Source organism: Anguilla rostrata, chromosome 1, assembly GCF_018555375.3.
Source record: "Anguilla rostrata isolate EN2019 chromosome 1, ASM1855537v3, whole genome shotgun sequence".
Lineage (NCBI taxonomy): Eukaryota > Metazoa > Chordata > Actinopteri > Anguilliformes > Anguillidae > Anguilla > Anguilla rostrata.
The window spans coordinates 20,628,893-20,646,285 of record NC_057933.1 but is presented as its reverse complement, the minus strand read 5'-3'; the positions used below and the strand labels follow the sequence as shown (position 1 = coordinate 20,646,285).

Genomic DNA, 17,393 nt, shown 5'->3' with positions numbered 1-17,393 from the left:
GAGCCAGATCTCTTGCGTCATACTGAAATCCCAGCTATATAGGGTATAAATAGGCTCAGTCTATAAAAAAATACATTTTTTGCTAACACAAGCAGCCTTCCATGGGGCCTTCAACCTGCCTGGCAAACAGCACATTATGAGGTCATCGCTTTGGGAAATCAGCTGCAGTTTAGACAGTTGGTGAAGGAATGTTTTTGAATTGGACTGAAGTACAGCAGAAATAGACCAGAAACACACACTAGATGAGTGGGGAAAAAAGCTTTACTGCTTTGTTAGACGTAATAGAAGTTCACTTGTGTTTGGAAGTCACTTACATAGTCCCGGCATCATTCAGAGATTCAAAAAGCTCAGATATTTATGAAGAGTGCCAGGCAATAAGGTGTTTACTAGAAATGCTTGAGCACACAGGGATTCATACACAGGATGTACAGCATTCTGTAATTGGCAACAAAGGGATAGACCTGCTCCAGAGACCAGAGAAATGTGACCAGGTTTTACATGCAATGCACAAATGCACACACACACACACACACACACTGATACACACATACAGCCTCGCCAAATGCTCTACACAACCACTTTGCCATCATACTCAACAAGGTGAATGAGGATGAGCATTGTTAACAGTCTGTCAGCGGTCTCAATGCACACAGTGGCAGCGGGGAGAAAAATAGCTGGAACACTTAATGGTGCTGATTGTGAAGGCTGGGAGGACAGTCAATGCTCATCTCCCTTCACACACTCCTACTGCATACTCAACAAGCAACTGCTGTTCCCATAGAAACACAGCCACCTCTCTCACCATGGCTACGCCTAAGTGGGGATTCAAATGGCTGCTTTACATTCTTTGGGCAGGTGGTTCAGTCAGTGCTCAAGACAAAAATCTTCAGCTGAGAGCATGGAGTCGATAAAAGCATATTTGAAGAGCATAAACCCAAATGCTTCTACTCCACAAAAATACGAGTGAACAGAATGTCCATAGTAATCAAATGCAACAGTCAAAAGCATCTCCCTTAATAATGAATTATGTTTGTTGTCATTGTTAACTTTGAATCATGTAATAGGTCTTAAAACAGTCTTGTGCATACATTTAGTAAGGACGTGGTTCTGGACAGTACATGCTATGGGATAGATATGGGATGGGATATATATTTATTTTTAAAGGCAGTAGTCAAGTTAAGCTTTCAATCAATCTGATGCTTCTGAATCAGTGGTCCCACTCTATATTGATGGAAGGGAATGACCTCAAGCAGAAACACATCAAAAATAGGGCTCCATCTACTGGCCAGGAGTGGTACAGTTTCTACCATATACTTAATCAAAACTTGGGCACAATCATAGCCCATCCAAAAACAATTTCCTTGTGAAAAACAAATCATTCCCAACTCACCTGTTGAATGGATCAAGTTGTGTAGTCCTCACAATACCTTTTGCAATAAGATGGGCTGGAAACTAAACACTGCAGAGCAGGCCCTTACAGCGAGTGTGGCTACTACGGCTCAGTAGGTTAATCCAATCAAAGCGCGGCTAATTTTGTCCCTGGTTTCCTTCCATCTCTGGCAGCAAAGGGAGTGACAGTGCAAGCCTGTGACCCAATAACCAGCTACTAGCTGGCACTGTGCAGTGTGAAGGGATGAGCGCTTACCAAAGTCAGCAACGTATGCTTCTCGGCTCAACTCCGTGGGAGGGGACAGGGAGTCTTCGCTGGATATCTGGAAAGAGACAACATCAGTAGGAAACACGGTAACACTTGTTCCTAAAGGGAATGACAGCTGAAGTCATACATGCTGGCAACCGACATCGAACGCTTCACGCAAACACACAACAGCTGTTAGATGAAAAGCGCGTGAGCACTTGCCAAGTGAAGGCTGAAATGTTGGCAAAAGCAAATCTACACCTTCCACAAAAATAAAAAGCCTCCTATTAATAAAGGTGCACAGCAGCTCTGCAGTAGCAGAGAAATATGAACATTAAGCTCGCGCTTGTCTTATCGGCAGCTCCCTAAAACGGTTCTCCTCAGAAGAGCGTTTTCCCCACCACATCATCAAGGATGAGAAATGAGGCCACGCATTATCTTCTTTGACACTAAAACGGCTAAAGATTTTTCCCATTAAAATGTAGGAGCAATTAGTGATTGCCTTGCTTCCTTCATTAATTCGTTGCCATGGCAGTTGGGTACATTCCCATTATCATTTCAACAGACGGCTTTCTGAAAGCATTTACAGTAAATATTGTGGTGATCTGCTGCCCCCACTGTAACAGCCTTTGAAAATATGCAGAGCACATGCGCTTGTGGTCGTTTGTCACGGCAACACCGATGACAGTTGGGAGACAGTGCAGGCCCCTGGTGCTGAATACCAGAGGCAATACCGGCGGTAATCCGTTTTCACGCTACCGCCTTCACCTCTTGTATACCGGGGCTTGTCACCGCAACTCTGCCGTGAAATCACCCGATTTTAAAACCGAGAATGAAACCGTGGTGGGACAGACGTGATCAACTGCGCCGTGTTGGTGCGAGGTCAACAAATACAGTGAACCAGGCCATGTGCAGCATGCAGAGGATCGCACGCTCCCCATAAAGTGCTGCTCTCATCATTCAGGGGAACCTATGTTGTGTGGCGGTGCTGTTGCTGGGAGACAGGGGCTGGGTGCTGTTGTAGAAACTGAAAACATCAGGGGAAAAGCAGGGCAATGCGCACGTTGAAGACGGCTATGGAACTTGATGTACACCGGCATTGTGTCTCAAGGCAACAGTTGAGTGTACATATCAGGGTTATAAAGGAACACCCCCTTTCACAAGAGAATAACATAATTCCTTATAAAACGTGCCTAAAAAACATGGGGAGGAACAATGCCCAGGTCACCAGGCTGCCACTGTCCAGGCTTTATATGGCCTGATTAAAACCAAATAGTGACAATAAGTTCATCAAAACTCCCATTTAAACATGTCTCTTGTTCAAAAGTCAACTCAAAATAAAGTGAAAATTTGCATCTACACAAGAACATCAAGTTTTGTGGTCTTTGGGGTAAGAGATAATTATTTACCATAGCAAAACTGACAACAGCTGGTTAAATATGCAGGGAAAGGCTATGAAAACGACTCCTGAGTTTCCAGACACAACAGTCCAGTTATAGACGCATGGTGAGGTCATTGGTTCAAACATATCCCAGATAAATTGCACACTGCAATTTAATCTGACAGGCCTGTTGCCCATGCAAATGTTTAATAGGTGATTTTAAAAGGAGCTGTTTTATATTACCCACATAGCGCATGGCAACAATAAGTTGCTTCCTGATCTCTATATTTTTGCAAAGTATGCAGTCAGAATATGGATTTGGCTGAGCAAAAGGGAAGGGAGTCTATGCAAACGTTTGGCCAAGTCACTTCCAAAAAGGGATTACTCAATAAGTAACTTAACGCAAAACAGCAAGCAACACTGTAGTTGTTCACATTGTGCTGAAAAAGGCTTCTGTATTCATTTGCAGAATTGCAAAGGTTAAGGTATGATCACCCCCCCCCCACAATGTTAGAGTCCTACATAGCGGCTGAAGCACATTGCATCCACGAGCCTACACCTTCCTCATAAATGCATTGGAAAACATGGCTTCTGAAGCATGTGCACAATTCAAAGACACTGACCGTCATGGAACACGATCCCAAAAAAATCTGCGCAAAACAGCGCTGGTGCCATGTGTAACCAGAGGAACCCAGCGAACGGAGAGCCCGTGTGCGTATCCCCCAGGCTCCGCGGTCCCGTGTGAGCATGCCTGCACGGATCGTGCCGCCAGTTCCAGGAGGGGGGTTCTCCTTCCATTACTCAGAATGCGCCTGAACAATGACAGTATCTTTCTGCCAAACAATGGGAACTAGGCACGAAACAACTGTGCATTAGTAACACACACGTCAGCAAGAAAATGGATCGGGCCGATTTAAACTGTGATGTGAAGAAACACTGGACACGCCAAAGTAGTTCCTTTGTGTTGAATAATTGCTGTTAGGGAAGGGCCGGTTACAGTATGCACGGAGCCTGGCTCACGGTAACCTGACTGCACTGCACAAGATACTGTAACTATAACCAGCCTTTCAGATAAAGAGAAGGTAGCGATATGTGGAAACTTCAGGCATCACATGCATCTCAACAACAATCATTTTTAGAAATACTAATAGAACAGCCAAAGCAGTTTTAGGGGATGATGCATTTGCACTTTTGGGAAATCATCTGGGTGATAAAAAAAGAAGACTGCAGGGAACTGGATGAGGAAACACAAAGAGAAAAAACTAAAAAATGAATACCACACATTTTTAATGGAACTGCTATCATCATGGGGCCTCAACCTTGAGGACAAGCTGCCTGAATATGTCGACCCTTCTCTTACTCATGAGATGCTTGAGAAATGAAGAGACCTTAGAGCCTTTGCAGGCTGGACTTAATGCCTTCAATCCTTGTCAAAATGGCTGTATCCTTTCTGCATTGGCAGGAAACAGATCTGACTACTCACGGTCAACTCTACCCCTGCAGTGATGTGCCCTCAGTTGCTCCAAATGTGTGTGACATGTGTCACTGGTGAACAGATACATGACACTCAATTTGAAAAGGTCGAAGTGAAACATCTCCATTTACCAATGACTCCTACAGGTGAATGGGGAGTGGTGGCAGAGGTAGAGTTCTGCCTGCAGCAACAGGCAGCATTTTTGGGTTCCATCACACAAATGCAAACGTCTAATGGTTGGACAACAGTTGAATATTCAAATGCACACCATCAAAGGAAGTTGGACAGGGACATTCCCCGTGCCTCCGGAAAAGAGATCCGAGTCCCATTTCAGACGAGTACAAGAACCGTCAAGGGAATTGATGCAAAGTGTGTCTGTGTGCCTAACAATGACAGGACTAATGAAAGGATCAACAAGCCTTCACGAAAAAACAAGATAAAGAACCTTGTTCAAAAACCAATTGTTTATAAGCGATGCCTTGACCTTCCCGTAGATCAATACTGAGATTAGATACAGTACATCTTAGACTCGCTGACTGTTTTGTGCTTGCTTAGACTTTAGCTGCTCCATTTAGAAGACTGAGCTTTTAAGTTTAGCCTTTAAATTCACTTTGTGGAAATTTATAACTATAACATATCATTTTGATATTTCTCTATTAGGCAACTATAACTAGCAGTAAACAGCAATAGTGAATGTCCAGTGACATTCTAAATGGGCACAAATAACATAGTTTCTCAACTTATTTCTAGCCACCCTAACTGCGACTGTCGGTCTTCATTAATCTTACCGTCTGCAAACCTGACTTCATTAATAGCAGAACATAGAACCCATAACCTTAATGTAGTCATTGATAACCACCTATGTTATCAACTTAGTCACACCACCTCAGTAGCAACAAATAAAAGTTCCACCACCTCCATCTGGTTCCAATTCAAGGAGTCCAGAGACTGGAGGCTATCACATCCTTCTCTGCTGTTAAACATCTGCTCTGTCGCATAGCAACCACCAAGAGAGATGAATTCACAATTGTCCAAGTGTGGCTCATACAAGAGACACGCCTGAGAAATCAGCATCTATTGCCAACACATATTACTGCGTTTTTTCTTCAGGGATTGTGAAAAACTGAGCAAGAATTCTAATTCTTCAATTTGAAGCTACAGCTCTTTTCTGTGGGAATACAGTACTTTAAATTAAATTGTAAACTGGGTGCAGACCATTCCAATCGGTCCAACAACTTGTGAGTTACACAGTGGAGGGCAATTAACCCAACAGTAATGAGCTTTAGGATACCCCCATGCATGAGACTCTCCTTTTAAAATCTCAGGGTGTTTAAAGGATTAACTCATCAAACAGGGCCCCCTTACTAACATTAAAAAGAATGCTGTATATAGCACAGACATACTGCTGGTTGGCTGATATGACAGCCACCCACAGACTTGAGCTGCAGAAACAAACCACGGGGTGGGATTAACACTCTCCTCCCTCTCCCTGGGTGCAGGCCGCTCTATGTGAGAATTGTCTTCTCCAAAAATACCTGCTCTCGCATGCTTCCACTGCCATTTCACACAGGCAAGGAGAGGCTAAATATACACTAGTCTGTGGCATTGAAGAATGAGTCACCTAGCCTGGGCCCTTTGCAATCAGCACACAGCTCTCCGAATGCACACAGAAGCAAACAAATCAGCATAAATACAACCCGTTATCTTCAAGTGGGAGATGACTGCCAATTAAGGTGCATGTGCTAAGGGAAGCTGGTTGATTGCCTAAAGCATAAAGAAGCTGCCAAATTCTGATTAAATTTTTTTGTGCTCTATTTGGATTTTCATTAATAATTTTCCAGTAGAGCTCTGTCAAATCAACCAAAGGTGTTCCTCCAAATTCACAGGAAACTGGTTTTAATTAGCAGCTAGCATCCTTACTCCATTATCCAACTGAATATACCTGAATACAAACATACCACATATGACAATAAATATTAAATAATTAAATGATCAAATTTTGATCAAACTTTATCTTGATCATAAATATTTATAATGAGAATTTAAACCAAAGATAACAATAGAAGATTCCCGAGTATTTATGGGGGAATGAGTAGCCTATGCGTCATCACAAACTTGTGGGGTTTGGTCTTTCAAATATTGATCCCCAACCCAAAAAAACAACATAAAATATCCATACAGACATGAGTGGACTTTCTAGACAGTGCTGGTATTGTGAATAAAATTTTTGCGCAAAGATATAGACGCAGATCAAGTAAGCAGTATTCTTAGAAAAAACTTAAAATCCAATAAGTTTGGGGCTTTATTGTGTGGACGTGTGACGTTGTTTGTGAATTCTGTTGGTTGAAATTAGATCAGAAGGTACATAAATGAATGTTTTTAAGGGCTGAGAGTCGGTGGTCATTGTGGTTATTTCTGTAGGGAACCCTGAAAAGTGCCAAACTCTCAATGCTGTATAGGTATGGGGCATGCTGCCCCACCAAGCTGTAACTTGGCGGGATGGCATACCAATAAACACTGGTTTCCTCTTAAGACAGAGATATTTATTGCAGAGCAAGATATGAATCTCTTTTATACAGCCTTTAGAGACATATAAATTTCCACCATAAACCTGCTGATTGACTACATGCTGGGCTGGCTGGTGATTACTTCATTATTCAAACACACAACGGACTGAGAGATAATCTGACTGATCACAGAACTGAGACATCACAATACACAGTCTGGCTTCACTGATGCATCACTGACCAAAGGCAGTGAGGTAGCAATGATTTATTGGCTGATTTCTCGGTTCATTAAACTTTCAAACTGTATTGATCGCATAAGGCTCACTAGGAGATACTCCCACTTGTTAAACGTTGGGATGCATAGAGATGGCACTGGATCACAATTCAGATGTTAAATTTAGGGGATGCTATTAAAATTAAAATTAGATTCTACAGATTTCCAAACGAATGTAGCTGATGCATCAGCACTACTGAAAAACGGTAAAAAGCACTGCTCTCACTATAGCATGAGCTACAGAGTGGTAGGTAGGTGAGGGTATACAGTAAGGAAAATAAGAAATCTGAACTAATAAAATACCTTGGGATGTTACCCGGGTACATTTTAGTTTGAATCTGAAAAATCATAGTTGGACCTGCCTTCCATTTTCACACTATAACACAGAAAACAAATGGGTGATTTTATGGCTTCCAGCGTAATTTTGGCCAAAGTGAGATATCACTGTAAAGACATGTATTTCTCTCCAGTTCATTTACAGCTACAAAAGGGTCGAACCTCAACCTCTGAACTCAGTCATTATCAAACACTTTGGACTAACCTGTAGGAGGCATGTAGTGCCCTATCTAGCGTACATACGGCTGGAATGTTGCCACTGAGGCAAACACAAATACATGACTACAGATCTGTGGAGGGCAGAGACAGGATGAGACATGAGTGAAACCTCACTGATAGCTAATTTCACATTACAATGTTTTCACCATCAGCACAAAGATATTTTTAAAATGGTAATTGAATGATCGTGCAGCATATGCTCCCGTTGCCATAAGATACGAACATGAACATTTATTTTAAATCACCCAAGCTATTTTGTGCATGGGGTGTATGCCAATATTCCCACAGTGGGTGTTGTGCTAAATGTGTCGAATGATGGAACCATTTTATTGCCCAGAACAGTAGCCTACAACAACACCCCTGAAAGAATGCAATACTTCAAAAGCTGACAGCATCCGATATATGGGAATTTTGCCAAATATTCTTCTATACATTTTTGTGTATATTTGCTCTTTTATCCCCACATATTCCACCATCACGGATAGAACCATAGCCTGGCAAACACAGCTACCCAGCAAATACCTGTATCAATGTATACCCCAAGGTATAAACGATGTATGACATTCTGCATTAAGCCTGCCTCGTCTGACCAGTGACTTCTCATATCTATTTCAAATACAAACTTTTCAAAATCACAAGTTGTTATACTGTTAATTTATTAACTTAAATCCAAAGAGCTAAACCAGGTTGTAACCTATGGCTGTTGGCCCTTATGCAGTAGAATGATGTAGAAAATAACTAATCCTACCAGGAAATGGCACACATACTAAAGTTCATATGGGATATTTGTGGAAACTGAAAGCACTCCATTGTTATGGTACAGACTTTTTTTATGTAAAGATTTTTTTTTTTTTACATCACTTTGAAAAAGTGTGTGAAAATGCATAGTTTATCCAAATCTCACAAAGCTCTAGAAGACCTGGCAGGCTGATAGAGGACTATTATGCCAGCTGTCCACATAGCCAGCAATATGGCAATGATTTTGCTTTTAACTTAACAGTAATGCAAAGTGGTATGTCATCACATCTAACTTGACACCAGTTGTACATTGCACTCCATTGTGTGCTACCATACATAATTCTGTATTTAGAACAAAAATCTCAGTATTCACCTGTCTAAATAAGTTTAAACATATTTCACTCAGTTCCACCATAATTGCATTTTTCTAAGTCATTGAACAACATCAAGGCTATTTGGTGTATTGTCGCAAAGTGGGCTTTCAAATCTTTTCGTTTAGAGCTCCTCTTTAACACATATTCAAAGACTGTTTCTGCATTGAACAAAATCCCCACTTTTTGAAATCATGCCACTGAAATTTCTTTTGAAAATATTATTTTTAAACTACAGTAATTAATCTGTTATTTTGATCTTTGGAGAGCCTGTACGATTTCATATTGTGTCCATATCTCACAATATGAATTAATGTTCCATACTTCTGAATTGCTATTCAATGTAATTAAAATGTATTTGTCTATGCATATGTAGCAACAGTTAAGCATGCAAACACATTTAAATGTATACAGAAAATTTAAATCAATCAACACAGTGAAACAACTGGCTGACTGAAACCACTACTGAGCTCAGAATTATTGCAGCTGCCCAAATCACAAGTATGGTAATGATAGCAAGAGGTAGCCTATTATTATGGGCCAACATTATATTGATAAGATGACACCCAACAATTTTTAAATCAAGGCTCACCATTTAAATGCATTCATTCAGTCATTCATTACACAAATGTATTATAGTGAAGCCAAATTAGAACGCAGAACATGCTTTTATCTTTGTTATATATTTCTATTTTTATTTTATTAAGTAACCAAAAAGGCAGGCTTCTACACTGGCCTCCAGTTTGAAATATAGCACTATGTACACAAACGTATTCAGAGATAAACAACACAAAGTAAGGACCCACCTGTTCACATGAATGGCTGTTGGTTGGCCTGGCAGGCAGGGGTTTCCCTGTGGCGGGAAGCCGCGACCTTTCCCATGGGAGCTTGTTCTTCCCAGCACTAAGAATTCGTCGGTGCAGAGGAATATTGTCCGTGAGGGATCCAAGGCTGCCATAGCCATACAACCGGCTGTCAGAGCCTGGATCAGTTCGGCTGCTCCTAGCACTGTCAACGCGTCCCCCACACTGGATCCACTCCAGGTCAGCACCTGAGCCAAACTGAGACGATGGTCTCTGGCCAGGCTTAGGGATAACCAAGGCGTATTCCACCATCCCCTCTGAAGACAATCTGGGAAGGACATGCCTGGCTCTCCGGGCCTGAACAGCTGCCATGAGCCCTTCAACATCACCGCTAAGCTCAACCTTATCCACAGCTCTCATAAGGGGCTGTTTCTTGCCTGTGTCCAGGCAGTAGTCAAACACAGCAAAAAGTTCCAGGGCGGCATGGCGGACCCTCTTCTTCCTGTCTGCTAAACAAGGTGCCACTTCGAAACAGAGGCTGGGGATGTTGAAGTCTTTCCTCGGGTGTGTGAGCATGGCAGCAGTGATGATGTTGATGATGTCCTCTCGGACTCTGGAGTTTTTGTTCTTTAGTTGCCCCATCACAAGGTCCAATACTTTTTGTGGTCCCACAATCCTCATCAACTGCCTGAACACATTCATGTACTCATTCCTGGAGATGGTGTGGGTATCCCCCAAGGTTTTGAGGGTAGTACTTACAATCTGTTTTAGGTATTTTTCCACATTGCTATCTAGTTTCTCAATTAGTAGGTTGATTACCTGTAAAGTGCCATAAAGAACCTTGAAGTTGCAATCATCCAGCAGTGTCCGTAGGAAACTAATGAAATCAACTATACTGTCTGAGGGGACTGGCTTCAAATCAAATTCAGCTAGGATGTTTTTCAGTTCCTCCACTCCATTTGTCCTGCTCTGATAGTTCTTGAGGTCCAGGAGCTGTTTGTGTAACTCCTGGGGTATTATTCCAAAAATCATTATTGTGGGCTCCTTTGGAAATCTGTTCAGATGTGTGGATTTAAATATGCCTGTGCCTGGCTGTGAGGGGAAGGGGACGTTCTGTGGCTTTGCTTCCTCATCTCGTTTTGGGGAAAGATTCTCTGTTTGAATCCCCCAAAGAACAAATACCTCACTACAGTCCTTTTCAAGCCGTAGGTAGATCTTAAGGAGACAGCCAGCCAACTCCTTAGTTAGAGAATAAAACTGCTCTTTCCAAAAGTGTGGATCGATGGAGTCCGGTTTAATGTATTCCAAAAGTGGGTCGTAGTCCTTTCTGTTCCAAATAAATTCTTCGTGTAAAGAACTTTTACGCGCACAAAATTCTGTGTTTTGACTTTCCTCGGTCAAAAGTGTTGACAACAGTACACCAATACTCAAGGTAGTTATTCCACTCTCGTGGTTGACCACAGCATGCTTGGTGAAAAAGCCGAACGCGTTGTCGGTGCAGTGCTTTACGGGCACCAATGTCGGAGCTAGTTGCACATATTCGCTTCTGTCCAAATTTGACATTTAGGCACTGTGGTATATTTGTTTAACATAGTTGTCCGTTGGGTTTCCTTCTTTATAAAAAAAACGGACAATCAAGCCTATATTGATTGTATACAGACTGGCTATCGTTTCATACATACGTATCGTAACTATGGTAAACAGTAGTTTTTAAGAAAACAAAAAGGTAGCTAGCTCGCTAGTTAACTGGAACATCTTGTAATCGTGTGATGTTTTAAAATAAAGCAGGTAACAAGTCCAAAACTCAAACGGTGCAATGAAGAAGGTCTCATATTCCCCCGCAGTACCTCTCCGTTACCTTCCCTGGTGTAAATGATACAAAAATATGATACCACTCCTGTATCCCCATCACTTGGCAACATCAAAATGGCGTATCCAACTAGTCTCTGGAAGTATAACGCAAGCTAGGATTTGTTACGAGACCATTGAGGGAAAAAAAACTGGCGTTAAATTGATTGTGATTGGTCATTTCTCCTGCCCATATAAAGAGGCGGGATATGCCCATGTGCACAGTTGTCTCGTTTAGGAAGAGCTTTTAGATTTATGATTCGAACGAGACAACTTGATATGCGAAATGACCGTTTTGTATGCAGTTAATTAGCTATCGTATTATGGATGAACCAATGCTTTAGATAGGAATAGGGACAGTAGCTATACAAACATTTACCCCGCTATTTAGTTTCATGTGGTGTTATGCCCCTTTGGGTGTTCAGAGATTTTGGCTGAGCGTTACACTTAGTCTAGCTACCTTGTTAATAATAATAAATTAGCTCCTATTGTTGGGTGACATGCCTACTGTTTGGCTAACTGTTTAGTACATTTAAGTTCGCTTAGCCAACTTGTGTTGTCATGTTGAAGTGTGCTATGTTACGTATGGTGTATAGCGACTTCTCTTTAAATTCATCTTTGGTTGCATTTGTTAGATCTAGTTCGTTTCCACTGTTTATGAACTAATGTGGTTATGAATTTAATTTAGAATGATTGCTAGTTATATCCAGCAATGTTTAAACTGCCTCTAAATTTGTACGGAAAAATTACGACCAATTTTAGGCGTTGTTTCCACAGCCATTCTGATCACAATCTCTGGCTACTTTATAGCTCAAATGTCACAAACGTTTCCATGGCGACGCACTGTGCATTGTAACTTTCTGCAAAGACGTATGGGACATGTAGGCGAATCCGCATCGGAATTAGGAAACCCATTCGTGACTGAATGGTGTGCGTCATGCGTGCCCTGAGCTAGATTGGCGGCCTGTACAGGGTGTATTACGCTGAAATGTATATCGTTCATTGGTGTATTTCTGCCTCTCGCCCAATGCACGCTGGGAAAGGCTCCAGCACCCCCGTGACCCTGCCCAGGATAAGCGGGTATAGACATTGTATGGTTGGATGGATTTCCTTCCACAGCAATAGATATAGGCCTACCATATTTCACTACCTTATACATATACTTTCCAACCACTATTACATTACTTGTCTATTGTTAAGATGTACTTTTTCTACTTTTTACTCACATGCTACTACTTTTTAGTTTCCAGTGGTCTTAACAGTGGCGCTTCATGTGCTTTGGAACTCCAAATGGTCAGTCAACTAAACTGGCAACAGTTACTATGGTAATTGAGAATTTTTGCACAGTACTCACTAGCCAGCTTGCTAATGTTGCTAAGCTCATACAGTACTGTACAACATTATTTGTATTTGTATTAGCCAATGGGAAAATACCATTATCAACACTGATGGAATGGCACAACAGTCTTAACAGGGGAATTGTTCGGTGAGTTTGTTTTATCCCATGTAACATGACTTTACAAGCTGACACCTATGTGTACAGCATTTTTGCTTGCTTCAAAATATATGAGCAAAACATATGTCTTTCTACAAACTCTTGTCTGAGAAGGGCCAGTGTGGAGACAGGCTCAACTTACTCTTGCAAAGCTATCTTCCTGTCTTTTTGATTTCTGCCAGAAGCATTTGAAAAAGCTGTTCAAGACAAACTTCCTGTTTCTTATTCTTATGGTCAAATTTCTCCTTTCTAATCTGGCTGGATTTAATCCACAACACAGCATCTGCACCTCCCAAATATACCATCTTCCTGTGTATTATTTTATTTGAAGACCTTGTATAGATTAGGCCTTATCTGCAACATTTTTTTTAAGGCAAAATAAAATTGCTTGGCCATATGTTGACATCATTTAATGAAAGACAATTTATATTGGTCAATTCAATAAATTTGTTATTATATAAGCAATAATACTAATAATAACACAAAAAAATATTATCATAATCAAGCTATATTTTTGTTGGCTGGCCTCAATGGGAGATTGTGGTCAGCTCATAAAAGAAACCCAGAGAATAAAACAAAATTGTGATGGAAAGCCTGAAACACATATTCTATTTGTAGTTTTGGCATATGTGCAGATTAAAAAATAAATCCATAAATAAAAAATTAACAGTAGAATGAAAATCAGACATAATTTGAATCAGTATTTTTAGTTAACTCATTAAGATAAAGTAGGTTTTGTAATTCTATTATTTATAATAAAGCTTCATGGCATGTTTTGACTCATTTGATTAATCAAAGCATAATCTCAATGCCAAAGCATAATCTCCTAATCTCAGTTCATAAATTTTGTACTAAATAATTGCCTGCTAAGAAACATTTTAATATTAATGTACAGTGAAGCATTCAAACATAAGTACATGCATTGTTTTAACTATGATTGAATAACATGGGTTCAATGTTCAATTTATTTATTTATTGATAAGGGTAGTCATGACATGATAAATGTCAAAAGTCTTGCAATTTGTAAAATTTAAGAAATAGGAAATGATTTTGAAACAGTCTTATTGGCGTGAAATATGGGTTAGCATAGAACTGGGATTTGGGAGTGGTCTCAAGGTGTCATAGAATAAATAGTCTACCATTCACAGAAAAAGACACGTGGCTCTTGTCAGTATACTTATAATATTTGGAGGAGGACTTCTGAGTTAATAATTTTTCTCAATGAATACGTCCAGACGAACGTAATTTCTCTTTGACGTTCTGAATTATGGGTGCTGTAGTGTAGCTTTTCCGTTAACAGGAGGCGGTTGGCTTGGTAACAACCGCTCCAGCCACAAGCCGGTCCTAACAATGGGGACAAAGAACCACCTAAATGCTTGCGTTTTAATGGATGCTCCTAAAAAGACTACATGTTTTTAATATTATCCTCTATAAAGTGCTGGCAATCTGGTATTGGCTGTTCTTATACATATAATTAATTATTTAAAATACAATAAAATGCTGTAGGCTTGCAAAACTTATATGAAAACTTTCTGTGTTTTTCAAAACATAGATTTGGACAACATGTATATTTCCATGACTTTATAAAAATAAGATGACTGTCACGAAAGTGCAATATACTTATCCATAGAATTGAATTGTGGGCCATCCATGCTCAGTGTCCCCACTGTTACAACCTGATTGTATTTATAAGAATACCATTCAAGATTTTTACCTTGTAAATATTATAAAATTACTACATTCATATCTGTGGTGCATTGGAAATCTCTGTCTTTGCGCACTGTGGCAGAGCTCAGTTTGTGGGAAAGGTTCAGGGCAATTTGAGGACCACTTCAACTGGTTAAGTAGGCACACGCACCTGGATTGCATAACCAATTAGTCCAGGTAATTAAAGTGTGCTTTCTTCTCAGTAGGCAGCTGTGTCTGAGGAAGTCCCAAACCAAGAGAGAGTTGTACTGACTGGCAAGAAGCGGAAAAGCTCAATTAATTTTTTTTACCTGGATCTCGTGAAGATGAAAGGCAAAGACGGAGGCGCTCTCTCCCCATCAAAGGGCTGTGTCGTGACATGTGACATGCACATTTGCCAAATCTGTGCTACTCTGCCTGTATTTCTTCTTCTAAGATGTGCTTGGGATGTTTCTCGGTGTGACACTCTTTTATATGCGGGGAGGGGTGGTTGTTCCTACAGAGCCTGTGGGGTGGGAACAGGTTTCAGCAGACCATTTGTATCTAGCTAACGGCGACAAGGGCAGAAGTAAAGAAGTGGAAGTACAGTGGTACAGTGAAGCAAAACGACAATCTGACAAGGCTTGTTCAAAAACAAGAGTCAGCTTTGGAATTGCTTTTCCTCATGAAAACAGCTATTGAAAAATAGAGGTATAATAAATACAAACTGATAAACAGTATAAAAATTGATAAAAATGATAAAAATGCAGGTGAGTGGGCAGGGTTGAGGACAGAGCGGGAGACTTCTTTGATTATAGACACATGACCACTGCAAGGCTAAAAAAATTTAGCATAGTATGCATTTAAAGGCTTACTGTCTTGGGTTTTACTATATTTTAGTGTGTGTTTTTTGATTGGCCCAGACATTGTTTATATGCAATGAAAGATAATTTAGACATTTAGTGCAGCTTCTGACAACCTGCCAGCTTTATATGGCTGGTATAGGGCCTTCGGGGGCTTATGCCACCAGAGGTTGCACGAATGTATATAACCCAATTGTTCTTAAAACATGTCTGTTTAATATCATTTCCAGTTGGATTCCTAGAGTACTCCAGCTGCTTTCGACTCACTTGAAGTGTACTTTCATGTTTTAGACTACAAATGCCTGAATGCTCCATAGCTGGCATTGTAAGGGTCATCAGAAACTTCTGTAAATACCTGAAATATCCTTCACCACACAAAAATACTGTATGGGCCAATCAAAACCATACATTAGGAGTTAAATAATATTTAAAAAACCTGAAGTGAACTACCCCTTTAATGTGCATTGCAGTCCCTGTGTACTGGATTGCAGCCTGGTAGTATTTCACCGCACATTTGTATTATTTCTGTGATGCTATGGAACATCTACCGTCAATTTTGTACTGTTTTGCCTTGAATATTTGTTCATCTTTATTCAAAAATATCCAAATATCAATAATGATTTTCAAATAGGGTGTTCTCTAACTTATTTTTTCATGCACTGACAGTGATCACAATACCTCAAACAAGCAGAGCAACAGGATATAAAAATGTGGATGTATATGTTGATTATTTATTTTTATTTTTTGGTGTGTGTGTGGGGGGGGAGGGGTTACAAAATAAAACAGTACACTATAAAATTGTTGCAGTTTTTTATTTGAAATTCCTTGGTGATAAACGTCTTTCAATATCTGGTCATTTCTATTGTCTTGTGACAGGATATATATATATATATAAATACAATTATTTGTGGGCTGCAGGGTGGCCCATCCTGTTAAGGCATTGTTGTAGTGCACAAATGGGCTCTGCGTGCCAGTGCTTACTGCGGCTGGCAAGCGTGCAGGGTGACACACAACTGGCACTGACATCGCCCTGGGATGGCAATGTCTCACCGTGCACCAGCGACCACTGTTGATCAACTGGGTTCATTGGGCATCCACAGATTCCTCTGTTGAGCTGTTCATGAATAGTATTCCTCCAGCTTTACTGATTAGTTTCATGCTGTATATAAAATAACCATCAATGATGTTATTAACCTGTTACACAATGCAGTTTTATTAGTACCTGCAACTTCAAATGCTGTGACTATAGAGACACCTGGTGGACAATTGGTAGAATGCAATGCAAGCCACAAGGTTGACAATTGATGATCTACAGTCACAGATACTCAAATGTAGTCCTCAAGGCCAGTAATACTGCTTTTTTGCCTACATGACTGCAGTGTTGTTCGACTAGCTGGGAATTCAACTCAACAGCTATAAATAAAAAAGAAATTCATTAAATCAGGATGAAAGTGCAACACATGACAATGGTGAACACAGCGGTCCATACCCCTGGTCATGATGAGCTGCAGGGACTGATATTTATTTATTTCACCTTAAAATCCGAAACTAATTCAGACCAAATAAACCAGGTGTGTGCCATCCACTGATATAATTGACCAAATGCTTTTTGTGTTGAGAAACAAGGAAAACCAGCGCACCTTGAGGTTCTCCAGGACCAACGACAATTACATGTATCTAAAATTAGTTAAACTATAAAAGCTATAAAGCAAAACGGCATCAAAACCTATAAAAAACTCATTCCGTCAGAGTTTTGACCAATCAAAGCGCTCGTTTTCGGTGG

General features: G+C 40.5%; 1 protein-coding gene across 1 annotated transcript in view; it reads right to left on the bottom strand.

Annotated features, from left to right (window-relative positions):
• The window catches only part of LOC135251653 (TOG array regulator of axonemal microtubules protein 1), a 28,309-nt gene extending 16,624 nt beyond the window's left edge, over window positions 1-11,685 (bottom strand). Inside the window, exons 1-2 of the mRNA XM_064329304.1 lie at window positions 9,743-11,685; window positions 1,646-1,712 (exon numbers count right to left, since the gene is read on the bottom strand). Coding sequence (XP_064185374.1) covers window positions 1,646-1,712; window positions 9,743-11,302 — 1,627 coding nt within the window. The 5' untranslated portion in view covers window positions 11,303-11,685. The remainder of the gene's footprint in view (window positions 1-1,645; window positions 1,713-9,742) is intronic.
• Window positions 11,686-17,393: the final 5,708 nt, after the last annotated feature.